Source organism: Chanodichthys erythropterus, chromosome 8 (assembly GCF_024489055.1).
Source record: "Chanodichthys erythropterus isolate Z2021 chromosome 8, ASM2448905v1, whole genome shotgun sequence".
NCBI classification, from domain to species: Eukaryota; Metazoa; Chordata; class Actinopteri; order Cypriniformes; family Xenocyprididae; genus Chanodichthys; species Chanodichthys erythropterus.
This window is the reverse complement of record NC_090228.1, coordinates 25,629,551-25,651,684: the sequence shown is the minus strand read 5'-3', so window position 1 is coordinate 25,651,684 and position 22,134 is coordinate 25,629,551. Positions and strand designations below refer to the sequence as shown.

Sequence of the window (22,134 nt, the reverse complement as noted above, 5' to 3'; positions counted from 1 at the left end):
GAATAGGGATAGGACTCAGGAATAAATCATGTTCATGAATGTGATTATTAACATTACTGTAGTATGAAGCAGAGCAGGGCCGAGTGTTGGGAGCTGAACGAGGCCGCTGGAGCGATTGCAAACACACGCCGCGAGCAGCGGAACTTTTATTATGCCACAATAATAAAAAAGAGGGTAACGCGGGTATGACGCAATTGACAGGCAACTCCTCACACGTCCCAGAGCCTTGGTTAAAATTGCAATTTTCTCACGATTTACAAATAGTTGGAAACATTTGGGATATTGAAAGTACTCAAGTGAACAAAATATATAACACTGGCCTAGTCGTTTTTGGATATTTTACTAAATTCTTTAATTCTTACATATTGCACCTTTAAGTACAATAGCGTAGTAAAAATAATTTTACAATTACTGTCCAACTCTGTGCATTATGGATGTTGAAGTTTCCTTATCAGTTTTGCAAAAGGGAAGACAACATCTTTTTCTCTAGTCAGGTAGCACTGATTTCAAAATTGTTTTTGCCTTTCTACTGCATAGGCAGTTTTATTAAAAAGCCCATTTACTCCTTTGATTATAATATATGTTTGCTTTATAAATATCATTCTGTTGTGCACTAATGGGACACTGTGGTATTCTGGTGAATCAATTAGAAATGTTCACAAAATTTACATTTAATTTCAGATCCACATTCCAGGGTTATTCTGAAGACTAAGAACTCAAACGACCCGCTCAGCAGTTACATTAATGCCAACTACATACGAGTAAGTTCTCACAATTTCTTCAATAGCCTATGATACAGAGCCTCTTAATGTGCTTCATGAGGTAACTTTACTTAAAGGGTTAGTTCACCCAAAAATGAAAATTCTGTCATTTATTACTCACCCTCATGTCATTCTACACCCATAAGACCTTTGTTCATCTTTGGAACAAAAATTAAGATATTTTTGATGAATCTGAGACGTATATGACTCTTGTATAGACGGCAATATAATCAACACTTTCAAGGTCCAGAAAGGTACTAAAGACATCAGTAAAACGGTCAACGTGACTGCAGTGGTTCATCCTTAATTTTATGAAGTGAAGAGAATACTTTTTGTGCACGAAAACAAAATAACGACTTTATCCAACAATCTCTTCTCTACCCTGTCATTATCCTTACGCAGTTGATGAAGTAAGCACAGTGAAGGTTTCCGTGTTTACGTCTGAATGCAGGCTCAGTATTGGCCAAAGCCAATCACGTGAGCAGCATGACACATGCGTGTGATGCTGACACAGGAGCTGGCGAATAATAAGTCGGCGTTCTGACGTAGAACCTGGAAGCGTTGGACGGAAACAACGTATGAGAATGACACAGTAAAGAAGATATTGTTGAATAAAGTAGTTATTTTTGTTTTGTTTTTGCACACAAAAAAGAATTCTCGTCACTTCATAAAATTAAGGATGAACCACTGCAGTGACGTCGACTGTTTTCACGATGTCTTTAGTACCTTTCTGGACCTTGAAAGTGTCGGTTAAATTACTGTTTATGGACGAGTTATATACCTCTCAGATTTCATCAAAAATATCTTAATTTGTGTTCCAAAGATGAACGAAGGTCTTACAGGTTTGGAACGACATGAGGGTGAGTAATAAATGACAGAATTTTCATTTTTGGGTGAACTAACCCTTTACATAACAAGAAAGTGTAGTTTGATCTCAAACTTATCCAAGTATCGAAGAGTCTTGCTGCTCTAACTTGGCTCTGATGGTGCTTCATACTTACAGTTCACCTCCATCATTATAACTGTTTAAGTTCAGCACTTTTTTTTTTTTATCCAGGGCTATCTTGGAGATGAGAGGGCCTTCATTGCCACTCAGGGTCCAATGATCAACACGGTGAATGACTTCTGGCAAATGGCCTGGCAAGAGGAATGCCCTGTCATTGTCATGATTACAAAATTGAAAGAGAAAAATGAAGTAATTTCAAATAAAAATATGCTCTTAGTTTGATTAAAATAGACTGTGCACATGCAAAGAGTTTGTTTTACCGTTCCAGAAATGTGTTCTTTACTGGCCTGAGAAGAGGGGGATCTATGGGAAGGTGGAGGTCTTCGTTAATAATGTGAAGGAATGTGACCACTATATAATCCGCTCCCTTATACTAAAGGTATTTGCGTTATAAGAAAAATGAATAATCCAAAAGAAATACTTTTGTCAGATAATCTAATGGATCTTATATTTGTGTTCCCTCAGCATGGAGGCCAGAGTCGTAAAGTACAGCACTACTGGTATACCTCATGGCCAGACCATAAGACCCCAGAGAGCGTTGGACCCCTGCTGCAGTTAGTTAATGATGTTGAGCAGGACAGAAGGGGCTTTACATCCTCTGGGCCAGTTATTGTACACTGCAGGTACAGGAGCTTATCAGCAAAACATTTAAAATTGTCTACCGGTTGAAGCACTGTATATAAAGTATCATTCATGTATTATAGTGAAAAACTACTCATAATCAAGTCACAATGCAAAGCGCATGAAAACCATTTAACTTACCTTTGAACTTTTGTAGTGCTGGAATTGGTCGGACGGGGTGTTTCATTGCTACAACAATTGGTTGTCGTCAGTTGGAGCTGGAGGGAGTTGTGGATGTGCTGGGAATTGTGTGCCAACTTAGGACAGACAGGTACAACTGTTTCACTGTTTTGCAATTGAAATATCATGACATAGTTCGGAATAGTTTGGCATCATTATCGAATATGGCATTATTAATGTATTTGGCTGCTGTTGATTATTGCTGCTACTTCAGAGTAAGCATGTATTTGCTACTGCTGACACACAGACACACTGCTGTGAGCATGTAAGATATGCTGCAGCTGCATGAATAAACATACAGAAATCCCGTAGCAGATCTAGGCAGGTGGAGCTGGGGGAAGTGGAGGGTTTCAGAGTGCGTTGCAGGACTGGACTAGCCTGCAGGCTACAGCAAACACTGAACCAGACTATTTAAATGTTTAGCAAGAAATCTCAATGGCTGCAGGATCAGCTGAGGCTAATCAGCTTGTGCCATGTGGTAATGATGTGATTGCATGTAAAGGTCCAATCAGCCTGTGCTCTCTAGAGAGTTTTATGACTGACTATAAGGTCATAAAAAGTCTTAACCCTCTAGTCCTCTTCATTTAGGGTTCACACTTGCCTTCTTTATGGTCAAAAGTGACCGAAGCCTTGAAATGTAACTTTTTTTTTTTGTTGTTGTTTATCAGGAAAACCTATGTAATATATTTTTGTTCAGTAATATTTTTTTGATTATTTAAAAAATTGAGGGTATTTTATGATATTATGGAATATTTATAAAATTTTTATTAGCTATTTTCCCCATTTAAATTAATTAAAAAAAAAAAATCTAATATATTTTTAATTAGATTTTTCAAGGAAAGCAGTATTCCATGTTAAAATACAATTTTTTGAGGGTAGATTAGTGCCATCTGGTGGGAGTAAAAAAAGAAAATCTTTTGTAATGCCATGTTGTGACCACTAGATTCCTATATATACGTATCAATATAAAGTGGCTTATAAATTCTCTAGTGGTTTTTATACATAAATACTTATTTTTATTAAGATGTGGATTTGGATTTAAACATTCTCAAAAACTATCTTTTGTCAAGGTTTAGATTTTTTATTTATTTTTTTGAAATGTTGATTTGAAGTGTCAGTTTTTGCATTCATTTTACAACAGTCAAATCTGAACACAGAGTAGGACATTTTGTTACACATCACATCAAAATTCAATAAAAATGTAACAAAAATGAACAGGTATGTTTTATTACAGCTTAATAATCCTGGGTTTGATCTGATTTCAACCTCTTATTTGACTTTTTTAGCTCAATTTTACCATACTCTTACAGCCACACTGGTTAATTTGTGCGTATAATAGTGTGTCGGTGAGTGTGTGTGAGTAAGTGAGTGTGTGTGTCTGTTCTGTACTCATTGTTTTAGAGTGTTCCTTGCTGTTTGTTTCTTTACTGCTTTGTGACTGAATTATTGTTTTTTTATTATTGATTTTTTATTATTATTGATTTATTGTGTCTATTTTGTACAATTGTCATTTTAGAGTGTCACCCCTTCATTCCTGTGCACCTTTTTTGTGCACAGTGGCTGATTTGTAGTTTGTACCACCAAAAGATTCTCTGAGTTTCGTATTTTTCGTTTTTTCCATAAATTTCCTATGTCGGTTATTTTTGATTGTGAAAGAACCAAGTATGATTTTTTTTTTCATTCGACCCTTTAACATATCCAAATCATTTCCATAATTTTTTGTGTGTGTGTGTGTGTGTGTTCACATAGCTAATGCGATAAAAGTCACCAAGTTTCATCCCATTCCGATGAAGCAAATAAATGTAAAATTTCAAAACGTAAACTTTTTTGTCATTTTTGACCTTAGAGGACCAGAGGGTGTATAACAAACGTCTTACTTATCATTATAATAGTTCTTAATTTTGGGGACGGAAAACAGGAATCGCTATACAGCCTAACGTGATTATTGTGAAGGTGGCGCTGTTGCATATTCAACAGGCTTGCCGTTTCAGAACAGTTTGCAGTTAAAGGATTAGTTCACTTTCAAATTAAAATTTTCCCCATGTCATCCAAGATATTCATGTCTTTCTTTCTTCAGTCAAAAAGAAATTCAGGTTTTTGATGAAAACGTTCCAGGATTTTTCTCCATATAGTGGACTTCAATGACCTCTAAACGGATAAAGGTCAAAATTACAGTTTCACTGCAGCTTCAAAGCGTTCTACACGATCCCTGACGAGGAATAAGGGTCTTATCTAGAGAAACCATCACTCATTTTCTAAAAAAAAAAAAGGTCAAAGTTTGAACTAATTGTTTTATACTTGCACTAGCATATTGTATGACAATTTAGTTCAAACTTTGACCTGTGGAGGGCAGTAATGCACTTAGCTTTGTCTACACTTCTGGAATTCAAATAGAAAAGAAGAAGAGAGCATTTATGGTTAAAACTTATTAAATTTTTTTTATTTTTTTTAGAAAATGAGTGATGGTTTATCTAGATAAGACCCTTATTTCTCATCTGGGATGGCTGTAGACTAATTTTGACCTTCAACCGTTTGCGCTCCATTGAAGTCCACTATATGTAGAAAAATCCTGGAATGTTTTCATCAAAACCTTCATTTCTTTTCGACTGAAGAAAGAAAGACATGAACATCTTGGATGACATGGGGGTGAGTAAATTATCAGGAAAATTTAATTTGAAAGTGAACTAATCCTTTAATGAATATCAAGTGATTGCTTATGTTGATGAATTATGACAATGTTGTTGCCTGTAATCATGTGGTGTGTTTTTCCACAGGGGTGGTATGATCCAGACTGAGGAACAATATGAATTTGTGCATCATGCCTTGAGTCTCCATGAAAGCCGCCTTCCTGCGGAGCCTGGACAATGAATTTTAACACCTAGAGGAGCTTCAGTTTTCATACCAAGATATCTGCTATTGCCATGAGGTGTCTGAATCAAGAGAGGAGGCGGCAGATAGTGTTTGAGAAGATGGATTTTTGTTACGTGTGTGTCAAGGCAAGGGTTGCACACATCTGATGTTGTCTGGAAGCCAGTGTTGTCGGCAAACGTATTACTTGTCATAACTTTTCAATAGCCTCTGTCAGCTTTTCAAGGCTCTCAAATGGTTTTGCCACTAGTGTTAAAGTGTATCAGTGTCATTGTACAAGGTCCAGTTCCACTAAATAATGCTTTTTTTAACACCGTACACACAGCATAAAGACTTTTATATCAGTTTTGCTTCATTTTTTCATGATTATAGGTTGCAAAAAACAGTGGGCATTTTAAATATACTGAATTGTCTTTATAATTGCTGCAGTATAAATGAGGTATTAATATTCTGCGTATGATAGAATGATCATGTTTCATCAGAATACACATTCATTTTTCATTTTTCTACCTATTTGTTAAGCGTTTGTGAACATATTATTCTGCTGATGCAGAACACGATTTTAAAATATTTGGACTGTTTCCTGTGTTGCTGCTGCTGAATCTACAGCTGCGAGTTTAAAGTCTAAATTGAATGTTATGAGAGACTGGATGCCTCAAAATTGATATTGCGTTATCATCGCTGTAATGCACACAACAGCAAAACCAGCAAACAAATGACTCATATGAGCGGGTTCTTTTAAATAACAAGCAAATATGGAATTCATGATTTTTCTACTCTGTCACCGATCCTTATGGAACCAGAATTAAGTAGATTAAAACTGAATTTAAAAGTCCTTATTATTAGGGAAGAGAATCATAGAAAAATGAACTAATTGAATAAATATATAAAGAAACAAAAGCAAATACATTTGAGAGAAATTATGTAAGTATATAATATAGCTAACATTCTTGAGATTTTATTTTTATCTAAAGGTAATGTTATTTTAGTGTCTTATTAAATATGAATAATGTTTTAATATTTCACCCCAAATGCATAAATTTTTAGTGTATTTTAGGGTTCATGTATCCCGGGACCACAAGGGTTTTGCTGCTAATACTGCAGTTGTTTATGGCTTTAGGAATTAACTATGTTGTATGAGAGTGAATATTTCTACGACATTTGTTTTCTATTGTATTTATTATTATGAAAATTATTGTTATTATTACCTGATACTTTTATAAACTATGGTTATCGTCAGTGTGCACTGTTACGCTATATATTTTCCACTATGTGGGCTTAATGTTAGGCAGTCAGTGACTTTTCCTATTTATGCTTAATGATGATTAATGTGAATACTCTCAATAATAAACAATCTATCATAACCACAATAACAGTATTATAATCTGCACATATAGATGCCTCAGACAGTGAGGGTAGCAGTATAATCTGTTTTAATATGAAACTTTGGTTGTGGTAGAATTAATTAGTCTCGTATAATTGGATGTATATTATAAATGCATAACTTGGTCCTGATAATCCTTTAGAAGATATTTGTTTATGCTATACAGATAGCTCTTTGCATTTATATTGTGTGTTCGGTCCTATTACAATGTTAAACCCTCACCTAAAGCCATAATATCTCATGTTTACATTTTTGGCACTGCAAGTTCATCAAATATGCTTATTCTGTTATTAAAACCTGTCATGTGAAAAAGTGTTTTTGTAAATAAGTGAAACTGCCTAGTCAGAAAGCAAAGTACAGAAACTATGATTGTGACTTTATGGTCATTACTGCCAATAAATTAATCCTCAGTTGTCATGTCTGCATCAGGTATTTTTGTTCTCAGGGGCTGTTTAAGTTACACGACACTGTTTTCAACTAAAAACGGAAAACTTTTTATGCGATTTGGCCATTAATTTACATTACAACGGCGTTTTGATGACCTGAAAATGCAAACCTTTGAAAATGGGTTTCAAATTGCAAGTTTTTGAAAACGGTCTCCATGTAAACAATAACAAAAATGCAAATCTGTGAAAACGATGACGGCATGTACATGCGCATTACATGATAAGTCTATAGTGTTTCATCGTCATCTAAAGGCCATCTAAAGGATTGTTTTGACAATGGTGTCGTCAGTACGCAGAAAACTCTTATCCGTTTCAACCATATCGTTGTCAATTTTTTTATATATCAAATGTAAATTTATGTCCTTGTTACAATTGTCCTGGTTAAATAAACATTACATAGAGAGACCAAATACAATCTGAATTTGTATTTTTACACTATGTAATGTTCTATTTATTAAAACCAAGTATAAATTTCATTAAGTTTTACGCATTTTTACATAGTAAAACAAATATATATATATACAGTATCTCACAGAAGTGAGCACACCCCTCACATTTTTGTTAAATTTTTATTATATATTTTAATGTGACAACACTGAAGCAAAGTGTAATTGACGACATCACGGAGCTGGTGGATGTTAGAGACCTTGCACTCCTCCATCCCACAGATGCTCAATAGGGTTTAGGTCTTTCCTGCATGCTTTCCTGTAGCTCAGTGGTTAGAGCATGGCACTAGCAATGCCAAGATCATGGGTTCGATCCCAGGGAATTGCACATACTCAGATACAAAATGTATAGTATAATGCAATGTAAGTCGCTTTGGATAAAAGCGTCTGCCAAATGCATAAATGTAAATGTAGGTCTGGAGACATGCTTAGCCAGTCCATCACCTTAACCCTCCCCAGACAGCAACAACATAGTGTGGCCCAGATCCAGCCCACATCTGGTACATGTGGATTACACACGGACCAGATGTGGGCCAGATCTGGGCCAACACTACTGTAACGAGGTCAGTAGATATGGGAAGAAGGAGGCGGGAACCGACGAACGTTCGAACAAACTTTAATGTAAAATAAACAAAGAACAAAACGAAAGATAAACATAATAAAACATAAAATAAAGTCCAGGCCTGGTCCTCTCTCCTCCTCCACGGTTGTCGCTCCTCCTTTTATGCTCCCGGAGCTCCTCCGTGAGAGACTCAAGGCCGGTGCGCCTCCCAGGTGATGCTTGTTATCACTTGCGTCACCGGCCTCACGCCGTTCCCTCACGGCTCTCGCCCGCCCTGGTCGCCACAACTACACTGCTGTCAGGGTCAGCTTCTTTAGCAAGGTAGTGGTTGTCTTAGAGCTGTGTTTGGGGTCGTTATCATGTTGGAATACTGCCCTGCGGCCCATTCTCCGAAGGTAGGGGATCATTCATGGTTCCCTCAATGAACTGTAGCTCCCCAGTGCCAGCAGCACTCATGCAGCCCCAGACCATGACACTCCCACCACCATGCTTGACTGTAGGCAAGACACACTTGTCTTTGTACTCCTCACCTGGTTGCCTGGTTGAACCAAATAAGTTTATCTTAGTCTCATCAGACCACAGGACATGGTTCCAGTAATCCATGTCCTTAGTCTGCTTGTCTTCAGCAAACTGTTTGCAGGCTTTCTTGTGCATCATCTTTAGAAGAGGCTTCCTTCTGGGACGACAGCCATGCAGACCAATTTGATGCAGTGTGCAGCGTATGGTCTGAGCACTGACAGGCTGACCCCCACCCCTTCAAACTCTGCAGCAACGCAGGCAGCACTCGTATGTCCATTTCACAAACACAACCTCCGGATATGACGCTGAGCACGTACAAACTTCTTTGGTCGACCATGGTGAGGTCTGTTCTGGTCTTGGCCACCGTGCTGCAAACCTACGCCATCTTTATGTAGAGCAACAATTCTTTTTCAGGTCCTCAGAGAGTTCTTTGCCATGAGGTGCCATGTTGAACGTCCAGAGAGAGTGAGAGCGATAACACCAGATTTAACACACCTGCTCCCCATTCACACCTGAGACCTTGAGACACTAATGAGTCACATGACACCAGGGAAAGAAAATGTCTAATTGGGCCCAATTTGGACATTTTCACTTAGGGTTGTACTCACTTTTGTGGCCAGCGGTTTAGACATTAATGGCTGTGTGTTGAGTTATTTTGAGGGGACAGCAAATTTACACTGTTATACAAACTGTACACTCACTACTTTACATTGTAGCAAAGTGTCATTTTTACTAGTCTTTTTTTTGTCAGCAATCATCAAGCTTATACACACTGATCAGTGATCACAGACACGAAGAGGTACCTTTAATTTCCCCAAGCGAATTGCTCACTAAAAACCCACGCAGTCATCATGTTTTCAGGCCATTTCAAGTTCGATTTTGACGTGACATAGTGTGGTGATACCTAAGGGGGTGAGTTGTTTACTTTTTTTCAATTAGTCTTCCCATTCATTAACGCCATCGTTTTTGTCTTTATTCAGGCTGATTCGACAAGAATGCACACGAAAATGAGGCGGGAATTATTGCACGAACCAATCAATTCATTCTCAATTACCCCCCCACCAAACCCACCGCACGCTTTAGGGGTTCTGCTTTAACTCTATCTGATCAAGGGAGGCATGAGAAACACGGATTCCCCGCTGTAACTTCACCTGCAGGTTTTGCTGTTGGACAGTGTTTCTTTAGAAAAATGAGTAACTTTTACACTTTGTAATGTCAAATTTTGTAATATTTGCGTTGTTTTATTTTTGTAATATGGATTATTTTCTCATCCAGTTTTTTTGAGGCGGCACTGCCTCCCTTGCCGCCTTGGAGGAAACGCCCCTGGTGTAAACGTACCCTTATTTTGATGTTCTTTTCATTCCATTTGGTTTTCCCTTTTCCTCAGTTGCATAGGTTTTTAATGTTTCACCCAAATTTGCCTACTACGTCCTAAAAGTATGTACTCTTTTTGTGGAGAAAAAGTATATGCTTTATAGTGTGTAGCATTAGAGCAGTAGACAAACATAAGGTTTGAAGCTTGACGCTGCTATTTTGAACCAATAAACAGAACAAAAAACAGTTGAAGGATGAAGTGCACACAAGGGAATGCAAACAACACTCTTACAACCACAGAAAGATAGTAGCACCGGGGTAACGACAGAAATGAAGGTTACACTTTATTTTGATGGTCCCTTTTGAACATTCTAGACTAGAAGTAACTGCAACTACATTTTAACTTTGTCGCTCTGAGACCCTGAAAACACTTATTACAAGTTGCACGCTTCACTTTGAAACACAAAGTGCATATATTTATATAATTAAATCGTCGTATTTACGATAAGAAAATCGCACCAAGCAATATCGCGATTTCTCTTTAATGTTGGTATATCTCGCAGCCCTAGACTAAACTGTTTGTGTCTGTCATTCGCTGAAATTTAACTTTGCGCAAACCACATTTCGAAAACCCCTACTCTAAACAAATATAAATGTTATTGTTTTTTCTCACATTTTTGCTAGTTTTAGTCTCAAGCTGATGATGTAAAATCCAGGTAAGCATGTCCATTGTCCATGCTCCTTGAGTTATTTCAAAGTCCCTTGAAGACAAGTCATTTCACTCGGCGACCATCTTTGAAATGCTCCTTGGGCATTCAAGTGCAGCTCCTATCTCTTAGAATGGGGAAACATCAAAATTCTCCAAAGCTGTTTGCCAAGCTTTCAATTAAATTTCATATTTGAAATCACTAATGAAATCTGACAACAACTGACTCATAAATTTGGTTTCTAAATGCTCGAATCATGACAAAAAAAACTGCATTTTTCAGGCTGGATCAAGATAATACGCATGTGCAGTCCTAAGTGCGCGTCTCTATAAGAAGCACGCATCTGACTGTTTCTATAGGAACCGGAGCTTCTAATGGCCGCTGCAGTGATTCAAGCATTTAGAGAAAAAAAAAGTATGACTTTGGCGTTTGGCGGAACTTATTTCACCATATTGCGTGTTGCCCTTTCTTCCATTAAAAACAATACAAGTGATGTGTCTTATGTTATTTTAGTCTTTGGTTGTATGCTCAGTGCTCACATGACTGATTGATTGATAAGCTCAAATCTGATTGGATAAGAGTACAACAGACCTATGTACAAACTGAGAAATGTCAGAAAAGTCTCAAAATATACACCTAAATCCAAGACTATTCACATGTGATGGTTTATCATTTCAATTTAATCTGTAAAAGCAGACACATTTTACAGCAAGATGGAAGTTACTTTATATAATGTAAATAATAATTGATTCCGATGTACTGAACTGAATTATATATATATATATATATATATATATATATATATATATATATATATATATATATATATATATACACACACACACGAGTTATGCCTCTATACAATCAAAATGACTTTCAAAAAGATACATATTTTCTGGTGCCATTTTAAACCGCCAAGCCATTTAAAACTCTGTCCACACATAGAACACAAATAGGGTCTCACATCTGTATACCTTCTCAGGTGTATCTGTGAGTGTGATCTGTGAGATTTTTTAAATAAAATCTGATCTTATTTAACTGATCAAAGTCTGAATTTAATGGATCAAGTCTTCCACAAATGAATGTGCAAGTGATTATTTAAATGCTCTATTTTGTAAACCTCTTGAAACACTGAGGAACACTACAAGTTCTTTCCAGAATGAGTTTGCAGATGACGTTTCAGGTCTTTATTATATGTGAAACTCTTTTCACACTCAAGACACGTGAAAGGCTTCTCTCCAGAGTGAAGCCTCATGTGAATGTTAAGGTTTCCTTTAAGTGTGAAACTCTTCCCACACTGAAGACAGGTGTAAGGCTTCTCTCCAGTGTGAACTCTTGTGTGAACCTGAAGATTTGCTTTGTTTTTGAAACTCTTTCCACAGTGATGGCACATAAAGGGCTTTTCTCCAGTGTGAGTTATTACATGCCTCTTAAGATATCTCATGTCATTGAAACTCTTTCCACACTGATGACATATAAAAGAGTTCTCTCTTAAATGAATCCTCATGTGTCGATTAAAATTTAAATTATATCTGAAACTCTTTCCACACTGAGCACATACAAATGGCTTCTCTCCCGTGTGAGTTCTCATGTGAGCATTAAGGGTTGGTTTATGTGTAAAACTCTTTCCACAATGAGGGCAGGTATAAGGCTTCTCTCCAGTGTGAACTCTTCTGTGGCTTTTAAGACTTCCATTTCGAATGAAACTTTTCCCACAGTCTTGACAAATGTAAGGCTTCTCTCCGGTGTGTATTCTCATGTGAATTTTAAGGCTTCCTTTTAGAGTGAAACTTATTCCACACTGTTGGCAGGTGAAAGGGATCTCTCTAGTGTGAATTCTCATGTGAATTTTAAGGTTTCCTTTTCGGTTGAAACTTTTTCCACAGTGTTGGCAAGTGAAAGGGCTTTGTCCAGAATGAATTTTCATGTGGACATTAAAGTTTCCTAGTTGATCAAAACTCTTTCCACACTGTTTACAGGTAAAAGGCTTCTCTCCAGTGTGAATTCTCATGTGGACTTTAAGATTTCCTTGTTGATCGAAAATCTTTCCACACTGTTGGCAGGAGAAATAACTTCTAGTAGCTTGTGAGGAAGTCTTTTCAGTCTGTGAGCAATTAAAAGATTTGTCTCCAGTTGTGAAATCATGACATTCCTCATACTGATCTTTCTCTTCTGTTTCATTCTGTTCTTGACTCTCCTCTTTAAGTGCTATCAGGTCTAAGTTGAACAGAGATAAATAAAAGTTCAGGTTTAATGGCACAAAGCAAGACATAAAACATTTAGACATTTAAAGCATCAAAAACAGCAACATCGTGCTTTCAATCCAGATTCTGGGATTGTGTATGTCTCTCTTATCTAACACGCTCACTTGTTCAGGTGTGTTAAATAAGCCGAGTTTCCACCGAAATTACCCGGAGCAATTTGTCCTAGGAACAGTGCAGATGTCTTATTTACAACACGACAATGTGTGCAGCAGCAGAAACGTGGGCTGGTATGTGTGGATTTATTCCGTGCTGTCGTCTGCGCCAGTTTAAAAAAATTCACCCCCTTTCAGTTGTCATGAAGGGCAAAATTGGCTATACAGACCAAAACCACAATTTGTACCAGGCTGTAAAGGTTTTTTCTGCTGTAAATTTGGGCATTTTAACATGAGACTCAATGAGATTCTGCTCTCTTTTGGAGCCTGTCCCTAGTGGCCAGTCGATGAATTGCAGTTTAAAGCCCTATTCGGATGGGATTAGTTTCACATGGGGATGTGGAGTAATGCAATTTTACCTCAGGACGTCTGTAATATTAATTGGCCAATTCGCACGGGACAAGACATCTCAGTAAAACTAGCAGAAGTGGGAGAGGTAACTCGATTTACACTGCCGTCACCTCCCTGTCGTCATGTGGGTGTGCGTTGCTTTCTCATACCATGTGCGCAAACACATTTAATCTAAATATATAAACTATATATAACAGTTAGGTCCAGTCAAATGACTTATTAATTAAATTCTGATTGGATTATGATGGTAATAGGCACTTAGCTAAAGATAAAATTAGTTTTGTGCCTCTGACAAGTGCTTTGATCTTCTTTTTGCTCTGAATGGTATGTAGAAAATACTTGAGGTTTGCAACAGACTTTTCCCACCACCTACAACACAAATTAATGTTTATTCAAGTGCTTCCATGCTTGAAAAATGCAGAAAACTACTTGTAAACAGGAAATTACGGAATTTTACCGTACATATTTACAGCGGGTCTATTTGAACGGGATTAGTATTACCTGAGGTAATTTTTCCGGACCTTTTTACAGAAGGTAAAAGTCGCCGTAATCTTTACTGACATTGGGTCTCATTCATGAAATAAGAGCAGAACGAATTTTTGTGTAAATCATGTGTAAAGTGGTTCTGGCGTGAATTTTCGGATTCATTAAAATGTTCGTATTTTCCAAATGTTAGTTGGTACGAAAGAAATCTACACCTGCTCCCAGTCACGCGTAAATAGTGCGTTTAACAGCCGAACGTTTTGCTCATTAATAAGGCTGCATTTTAATTCACCTTAATAAGGTACATATTTACATCATTTTGAAAAAAATATTATATATAGTAATTACATACGTTTTTTCTTTTTACTTTTGTTGTGAGAGCCAGTAATAAGCTGCGTTCACGTCACCTTGTATTTACCGCTATCTTGAAATGACGTTATATTCGGAGCTGTTCACGTCCTTTTGGTCCTTGGACTGGAAATTATGCGTTTGCATGGCACCACTATCAACACCTAAATTAATCAACAGCGGTCAGGTGGTATAGTGGCCACATTTTACATGTGGGAGCTTTCAGAAAACTCCCAGCTTACAAACTGTAATTACGAACTCTACGAGGACGTGAACGCTTTTTACAAGCTAGAATCTTGTAACTACAGGAATTACGAGGCCGCGTGAACGCACCTATAGCATCTGCAAACGGAGCACTTTAATCAAATAATGAATTGATTTCAATAGGGCTGGGCAAACTATGGAACTTGTTTCCTATAAAATGGCCAAAATCCTTCATTTGGTGTCATAATATGATGCCCATATATAGTTGTCAGTCGGATTTAATGGGCGGGATTTATGGTAATTGAGAATGAACGTGCAAGCGCGTCCCATTTACGACTGATTGGAATTCATTAACACACACACATTTCACTATCACTTCTGACGTTTACGAAGTATTTGTGAATCAGGAGGAGAGTTTTCGGGAAAGTCTGTTTACACGCAAATCACATATTTACTCGTATATTTACGAATGTTTCATGAATGAGACCCATTGTCCGTAATGATTACCGAGATGGCACATTCGGACGGGACTAAAATCACAGAGAAGCTCTGGTAATAATTACTTTACCCCCACCTCCCCATGTAAAACTAATCCCGTCCGAATAGGGCTTAAATCACTTCCGCATTGGCTTCAAGAGAAACATGCCACAGACATGTGCAGTGTAAATAAGGGGTAAGCCACGCGTTACGGCTGAGGCCTCGTTTACACTGCACGTGTCTGTGGAGCATTACAGCTGCGACGCAACTACCGGAGCTGATACGCGGCCACTCTAGTTAATGCTCGTGTTGACACCAGCCGCGCCGCGGTGCATTTTAGAAGCATCCCTGAAGCGGCTCGCCGCGCCGCCTGGCTAAAGATAGGCGCCTCGCCTATTTTTGATGAACACGCCATCCAAGAGGCGCCGCTCAAATACAAAATAAAGTCAAAATAATCACCCTGTGTAAACTCCCGCTCATATTTCATATCACTAGGAAGCCAGAAACTGACAAGAGATTTGAAGTTGAAAAACTTGAAATTTCTTTGTTCTTGTTGTCCATAACTGGACTTTTAAGTGTATTAACTTCATCTGCAGGCTACAGCAAAATAAAGTATGGCAAAGCAATAAACACAATTAAACCGGACAAAATATAACAATTTAGTCATTAAAAACACAAAAAATCAACAAAAACAACGTCAGACAGGCAAATCTCGTGGTCTCGCGAATCCAGCCGCTTTGCTTCTGAAATGCTTCCGGTGTGAGTTCACACCGCGCAGAGTACGGAACAAAACCTTGCCGGAGCCGTAACGCGCCACAGATGCGTGCAGTGTAAACAATTCTTTACAACGCCAACACAGCATCCTTGTCCTTTCTACCACTCGCTCTCCACTGCTGCCATAGGTCACCTGTAATCTGAAACGTTCCCACACTGCTGTTTTAAAACAAGCAGGTGGGTCTTCAAGCTCCAGTGTACCATCTGAACACATGGTTCTTGTTTTGGTGCACAGATCATCTCTTCTTCTTCTGCTCTTTTTCCTGTTGAGGCTGTTAGCAAACAGCATTGCATTACCGTGTGCACCCCCTTCTGGACTGGAGTATGGATCACCTGTGACTGACTACATTCGTTGTCTGGCTGTATGCACCGTCATGTCCATACCGTGAGGATTCGGGACAAATACATGTACCATTACACCTCTAGTTTCTAGTTCCTGCTGAAACTGCACAACTGCAGTTAACAGAGTGTATTAATGATATCCAAGATGGGATGGCTTGTCAAAAAAGGGTCTACAAAGCACAAAGTAATGCCAAAGGTAGTTATTCTCTATATCACTAATCATGTTTTTTTTTTTTTTTTAACTCCCTGAATTAAAAAACTGAAGCCTTCTGTTTTCTTTCAGGAATGTACACCTCAATACTCTTCATTTATCAGTATCAGTATTGGACCTGATACTGCGCTTGTGTACTCATATTCGTACGCATTAAAAGGCTCAGATATCAAAACCTGATACCATTCAGCATGTGTACAGTGTGTGTGTCCAGACAAAGAGAAACAGACAAAAATGAAAGATATCAGAAATGAAAGATTTCCATGAAGTTAATGTAGGCTAATAGAGGGTAGGCACGGTCGGCCGTTATGACCGCGGTAAGCCCACTGAGTGGAAAAAGACTGAGTGGCAGAATTGGTTTTCAGTGTGAATGCCGCGAGAAACACACAAAACACATCCACAATGGGAAAGAGCTGACTGTACAAATAGATCTGACACAAAATCTGAGGTATATTTTTACAGACTGCTGAAAGCTAGAAAAAGGAAAGAAAATAGGTCGCTGCAATTCACAGAAACAACTAGACTCCAGGCAAAGAAACATGTTTTGCAGTAATCATTGTGTGTCGAAATGTTGGATTTTGGGGTAAAATCATTAACTATATATTGTATTGTTATATATTGTGTTGACAACTCATCAATTAAATATTTAGCATCTTATATTCTGCATAATTGGGTGCTTTTAAATAAACACTGTCAAAAACTATACAAGTTTTAGGGCTGGACGATATGACGAAATATATAACATTGATATAAGTGATCACTCCAATTTAGACCAACCTATATTGTATTTATATAAAGCGTTCACAGCCGATTTGCTTTATGCATTTCCCCGGCGTCGACATCAGACACATATGAATGTCATATTCCTGGCTGCATGTCAATATCCATGGATTAGGTTTCTTTGAAGTCATAAGGAACACTTTCGAGCTCAACCTTTAGTGCAATCGTTTGTTTTACTCATATTTTTGCAGTTTCCCCTATTAAATCCAGTCATGCAGCAGGTTCTTTTGCCACTCAGTCCAGCTGAGGGAGCGTGTGCCGGCGAGAAAGTGACGCCTATGCATACCCTCTATTGATATAATTTTACATGTAAATTCAATATTTACACCTGTATAACTGCTGTGCACAAGCTGATGCATGCTAGAAGATTGAGCACGCAGTAGCATAGAAGTGCCAAATGTGTTGAGTGCACATCCCTTTCTCACAGACATCGCTGGAAAATTTGTAGTCGGATATATCAATAGCAAAGAAAGAAAAATTATGTACTTGTCAGTAAGGAGAGAGAGAGAGAGAGAGATAGAAAGACCCAATTAAAATACAGGTCTTGTTATAGGTAAGCACCAAAAATGAAAGTATCGTATCGGACTCATTCCGCAAAAAGTGGTATCGGTGCATCCTTACTATTATTATTTAGGGCTGTCAAACGATTAATCGTACAAAATAAAAGTTTGAGTTTGCCTAATATATGTGTGAGTACTGTGTGTAATTATTATGTATATATAAATACAAACACATTCATGTATATATTTGAGAAATATTTACAAGAATATTTATTTATATTTTTATATAATTTATATTATATATAAATAAAAATATTTTTTACATATTTCTCTTAAATATATACATTAATTTGTGTGTATTTCTATATACATATTAATTACACACAGTACTCACACATATATTAGGCAAACTCAAACTTTTATTTTGTATGCAATTAATTGTGATTAATCATTTGACAGCCCTATTATTATTATTATTATTTTATAAATGCCTTTTTTTTTCATCCATCTAAAAAGTTCAATTTTCAGTTGCACAAGAGACCCACTCCATGTTAAATAAAACTGCTTTAATTAACACACATGAGACATTCTTGAAAAATATAATTAATTTCTGTAGAGCTGGACATTTCAATAAGGATCAAATGACTGACTTCAGCTTTGAGAATGAAACCAACCTATTTGTTCCTCAGTGTCTTCTTGTTTAACACTGAATGCTTCTTCAATCTTGATGTCTTCTCTCTCCTCTTTAATAAACGCCATCTTTATAATAGTGTGTAGGATCCCAGTTGCTTCACCAGGAGTGTTTCTGTGTGTTTAGACAATGTCATGTTTAAAATGAGAACAATTATTAGAAAGAAAAATAAATCCAAACTAAATCTCTATGTTTGTCTCAATCAGCTGCTTCAGAAGGATAGTTAATGGCATTAAAGGTGCAATATGTAATATTTTCTGTCCACTAGAGGTCGCTAGACTATTAAAAAATTATTAACGTTACTGTAGTATGAAGCAGAGCAGGAGCGAGTGTTGTGGGAGCTGAGCGAGGCTGCTTGAGCGATTGCGCAACACACGCCTCACGAGCAGCGGAAATTTTATTATGACAGTCGCCAGCACTGCTTCCATTTTTCCAGTCATGAGTATGAGGTAACACAGCTCTGTTTATCATATTAGATACATTTGAGTGTGTTGAAAATGTTTTTAACATTACTCTGTGCGTTCACTCGGTGGCTGCTGTGAGACACTGTTGCACACTGCAGTAAATAGATCGATATTAGAATATCATATTAAATGTTGGATGGCTTTGTGTTGATAAATGGCATGAAATTAATTTTAAAAATTTTGTATGATGGAGAAAATTCTGTATTACCGTTACTAAAAATAAAGCTGCATCTGATTATGATATGTTAACTACTTCACAAAATAGTGTTTTTCTCTGAGGCATGATAAAGCATGGTACTCGCAAACAATCAAGAAAATTAGATTTAAACAATAAGACTAAATGTGTTGAGCTATATAACAATTAGTTTTCTGTCTATAAATATATCAAAACAGTTGTTCCCTTGTCTGTTAAAACATGTAAATATTAAAGCCTCTTTGGTGTTTCCATGGTTTCTATAAAATAAAACCGGAAATCGAGGGTATGATCCAATTGACAGGCGACTCCTCAGACGTCCCGGAGCCTTGGTTAAAGGATTAGTCCACTTTGAAATAAAATTTTCCTGATAATTTACTCACCCCCATGTCATCCAAGATGTTCATGTCTTTCTTTCTTCAGTCGAAAAGAAATTAAGGTTTTTGATGAAAACATTCCAGGATTATTCTCCTAATAGTGGACTTGTTCGTGCTTCCGCTTTCCGTATTCTTCAAAAAGCTTACGCTGTATGTCCTACACCTTCCCTATTCTACTTACAGAACGAATGCAGCACCAGTTCTATTTTTTCCGTAAGTAGAATAGGGAAGGTGTAGGACATACAGCGTAAGCTTTTTGAAGAATACGGAAAGCGGAAGCACGAACAAGTCCACTATTAGGAGAATAATCCTGGAATGTTTTCATCAAAAACCTTCATTTCTTTTCGACTGAAGAAAGAAAGACATGAACATCTTGGATGACATGTGGGTGAGTAAATTATCAGGAAAATTTTATTTCAAAGTGGACTAATCCTGTAAAATTGCAATTTTCTCAAGATTTACAAATAGTTGGAAACGTTTGGGATATTGAAAGTACTCAAGTGAACTAAATATATAACACTGGCCTAGTGGTTTTTGGATATTTTACTGCAAAATTCTTACATATTGCACCTTTAAATTACCTGATTAACCAAAAAACACTACATTTTATACAAATTAATAAAAGAACACTAATTAAATATGAAGATAATTCATACTTAGTTATGATTTATATTTGGTATTAAACGATTTGTATACTATGCTATATTTCACAGATTCCACTTTAATGAAATATTTTCATTTTCATTACACGTTTGTGTTCTCGTTGCATTTACAGTTTTGACCAGCAGTTGTCGTCAGTGTGCGGTGATTCGAACACTTCGAAAACAGTGAATCGTTTTGTGAATCATTTGGTTCAATGAACGCCGAGTACTACCTCCATCATCACTGCTTCTAAGTGGCGAATTCGTGTTCATGATGTACTGCTTGGCAATATGACGAGCGAAATGAAACGCATATGTTCTGTTACTGAGGTGTGGATGCGCTTAACTTATACAAAATAACGTCCATTGTTGTTATTAGGTTAATAACAACAATGAACGTTATTTTGTATGAGTTGGTCGCATCCGCACCTATTAGGTAAAGCATTACAGTGTTATATTCAACAATAATCCATTTAACCGTTATCTGTAAAACTGTCTGAATGGTTTATATTCATTTAAACACTTCAAACAGAAAACAAACAAACCTTTCTTCAGCCGAATCATATCGGTTAGCACAAACGCGGAAGCGAGGCGCGGCGCGGCACAGCCTTACGGCGTCATATAGTCAGGCCAAAATAAAAGTCTTTTGCACACGATATCATTGAAATGTACATAGTGATAACACAGAGAAGTTATTCATTTAAATATTATTTGACCCCTTTTTTTCACAGTTTCTCAAAGCTCTTTATATCGCTTGTTTCATAAAGTCAAAGTGTAATATAATAATGTGGTCTAAGTTTAAATGTTAGAAAAAGAAATACATTTTAAGACATTTTGTCATACCAAAAGTGGACGTTTCTGTAGAATGACCCTTTTACAGAATTACACCTCTGGTTATCTGAATGACAATATTTTTAAACAATGCTAACATGATGATATATAGCTAGTTAGATGGCTAGCTTGCTAGCTAACAAGCAAAAGGACAATTAAACATTTTATATTTAATACAAGTTTTTTAAATATTGCAACATTTTCCATGTTTTATAGCGGTTGTACCGAATGACCTGATGTTTGAGGACATGCTCATGAGCAAGTTAAAACATGAATTTTTCAAATAGTTAAAAGAGAATTAGTTACTTTGCTTCATGACTATGTGTTTTTTTGCAGGTGTCTGAATGATGTCACATCCTGCCACATGATATTGACCGCATGACTTTATCCAAAATGGTCCCTTAATATTTGTTACTCTGAATGACATCAATGATGAAATTCATTTTTCTGGACATTCTCCACGACTTCTACACATAATTGTAATACCATTTTGCACTATGTTGATATGTGATGTTATAAAATCATGCCAGAATAAAAAATATATACATTTATTACATTTTAATCACAAATGAAATTTCTGTATTGGCCTTTGGACGGTTAAACCAAATGACCTTTTGACACTTCAAAATCTTTAAAAAACATTTATATGTAGCAAAATATAATTAAAACCTTTTGGATTCAATAAAAGAGATCTAGTTGTACAACCTTACATACTTTGGATGTCATATTTTTGTTTTTTATTATTATTAAGGCCTTTGTACAAAAAAAAAAAATGGCACGTCATGTCATTGACCCATTTAGAAACTGGTATACCTTATTAAGAGTGCATGATGTTCAGTTTCTAAATACAAAATGCAATAACCAGATTATTAGAAACACTGTGACTTTATAATTATATCCATCACTGGTAGACAAAAACGTATACACTCTGTGCAGAATTATTAGGCAAGTTGATTTTCTGATCACATTTTTTTTCCAAGCACATTTTACCAATTCCAATCCACATCAATCTTAATAACTACTATTAATATTGTTTTTAATAATTTATAAGTGATATATAATTGTTCAGGCTGGAAATGAAAAATGCTTAATATATTCAGGTGTGCAGAATTATTAGGCAGGTTTTCTTTTACAGTCAAAATGAGCCAAAAAAGAGATTTAACACAGTCTGAAAAGTCAAAAATTATTCAATACTCACGAGAAGGACTCAATACTAATGTAATACTAGAAATTGCAA

At 36.8% G+C, this 22,134-nt stretch overlaps 2 protein-coding genes across 2 annotated transcripts in view; one reads left to right on the top strand and one right to left on the bottom strand.

Annotated features, from left to right (window-relative positions):
- The window catches only part of ptprr (protein tyrosine phosphatase receptor type R), a 58,376-nt gene extending 50,754 nt beyond the window's left edge, over nt 1-7,622 (top strand). The window contains exons 8-13 of the mRNA XM_067392408.1: nt 682-761; nt 1,819-1,956; nt 2,036-2,146; nt 2,233-2,390; nt 2,546-2,659; nt 5,343-7,622. Of these exons, the coding sequence (XP_067248509.1) occupies nt 682-761; nt 1,819-1,956; nt 2,036-2,146; nt 2,233-2,390; nt 2,546-2,659; nt 5,343-5,436 (695 nt within the window). The 3' untranslated portion in view covers nt 5,437-7,622. The remainder of the gene's footprint in view (nt 1-681; nt 762-1,818; nt 1,957-2,035; nt 2,147-2,232; nt 2,391-2,545; nt 2,660-5,342) is intronic.
- Nucleotides 7,623-11,677: 4,055 nt separating this feature from the next.
- LOC137024645 (gastrula zinc finger protein XlCGF57.1-like) lies at nt 11,678-20,680 on the bottom strand. Its single transcript, XM_067392427.1, has 3 exons — nt 20,612-20,680; nt 18,375-18,505; nt 11,678-13,031 (listed from the first exon to the last, which is right to left on the bottom strand). The coding sequence occupies exons 2-3, from the start codon at nt 18,457-18,459 to the stop codon at nt 11,956-11,958; spliced, it is 1,161 nt and encodes a 386-aa protein (XP_067248528.1). The 5' UTR covers nt 18,460-18,505; nt 20,612-20,680; the 3' UTR covers nt 11,678-11,955.
- Between the last annotated feature and the right edge of the window lie 1,454 nt (nt 20,681-22,134).

What these genes read in the sequence shown, in the direction of transcription:
- LOC137024645 (XM_067392427.1), bottom strand. Translation starts at nt 18,459, where the DNA reads ATGGCGTTTATTAAAGAGGAGAGAGAAGACATCAAGATTGAAGAAGCA. An exon ending in AGACACTGAGGAACAAATAG is followed by an intron (nt 13,032 to 18,374) that starts GTTGGTTTCATT and finishes TGTTCAACTTAG; the next exon opens with ACCTGATAGCACTTAAAGAG.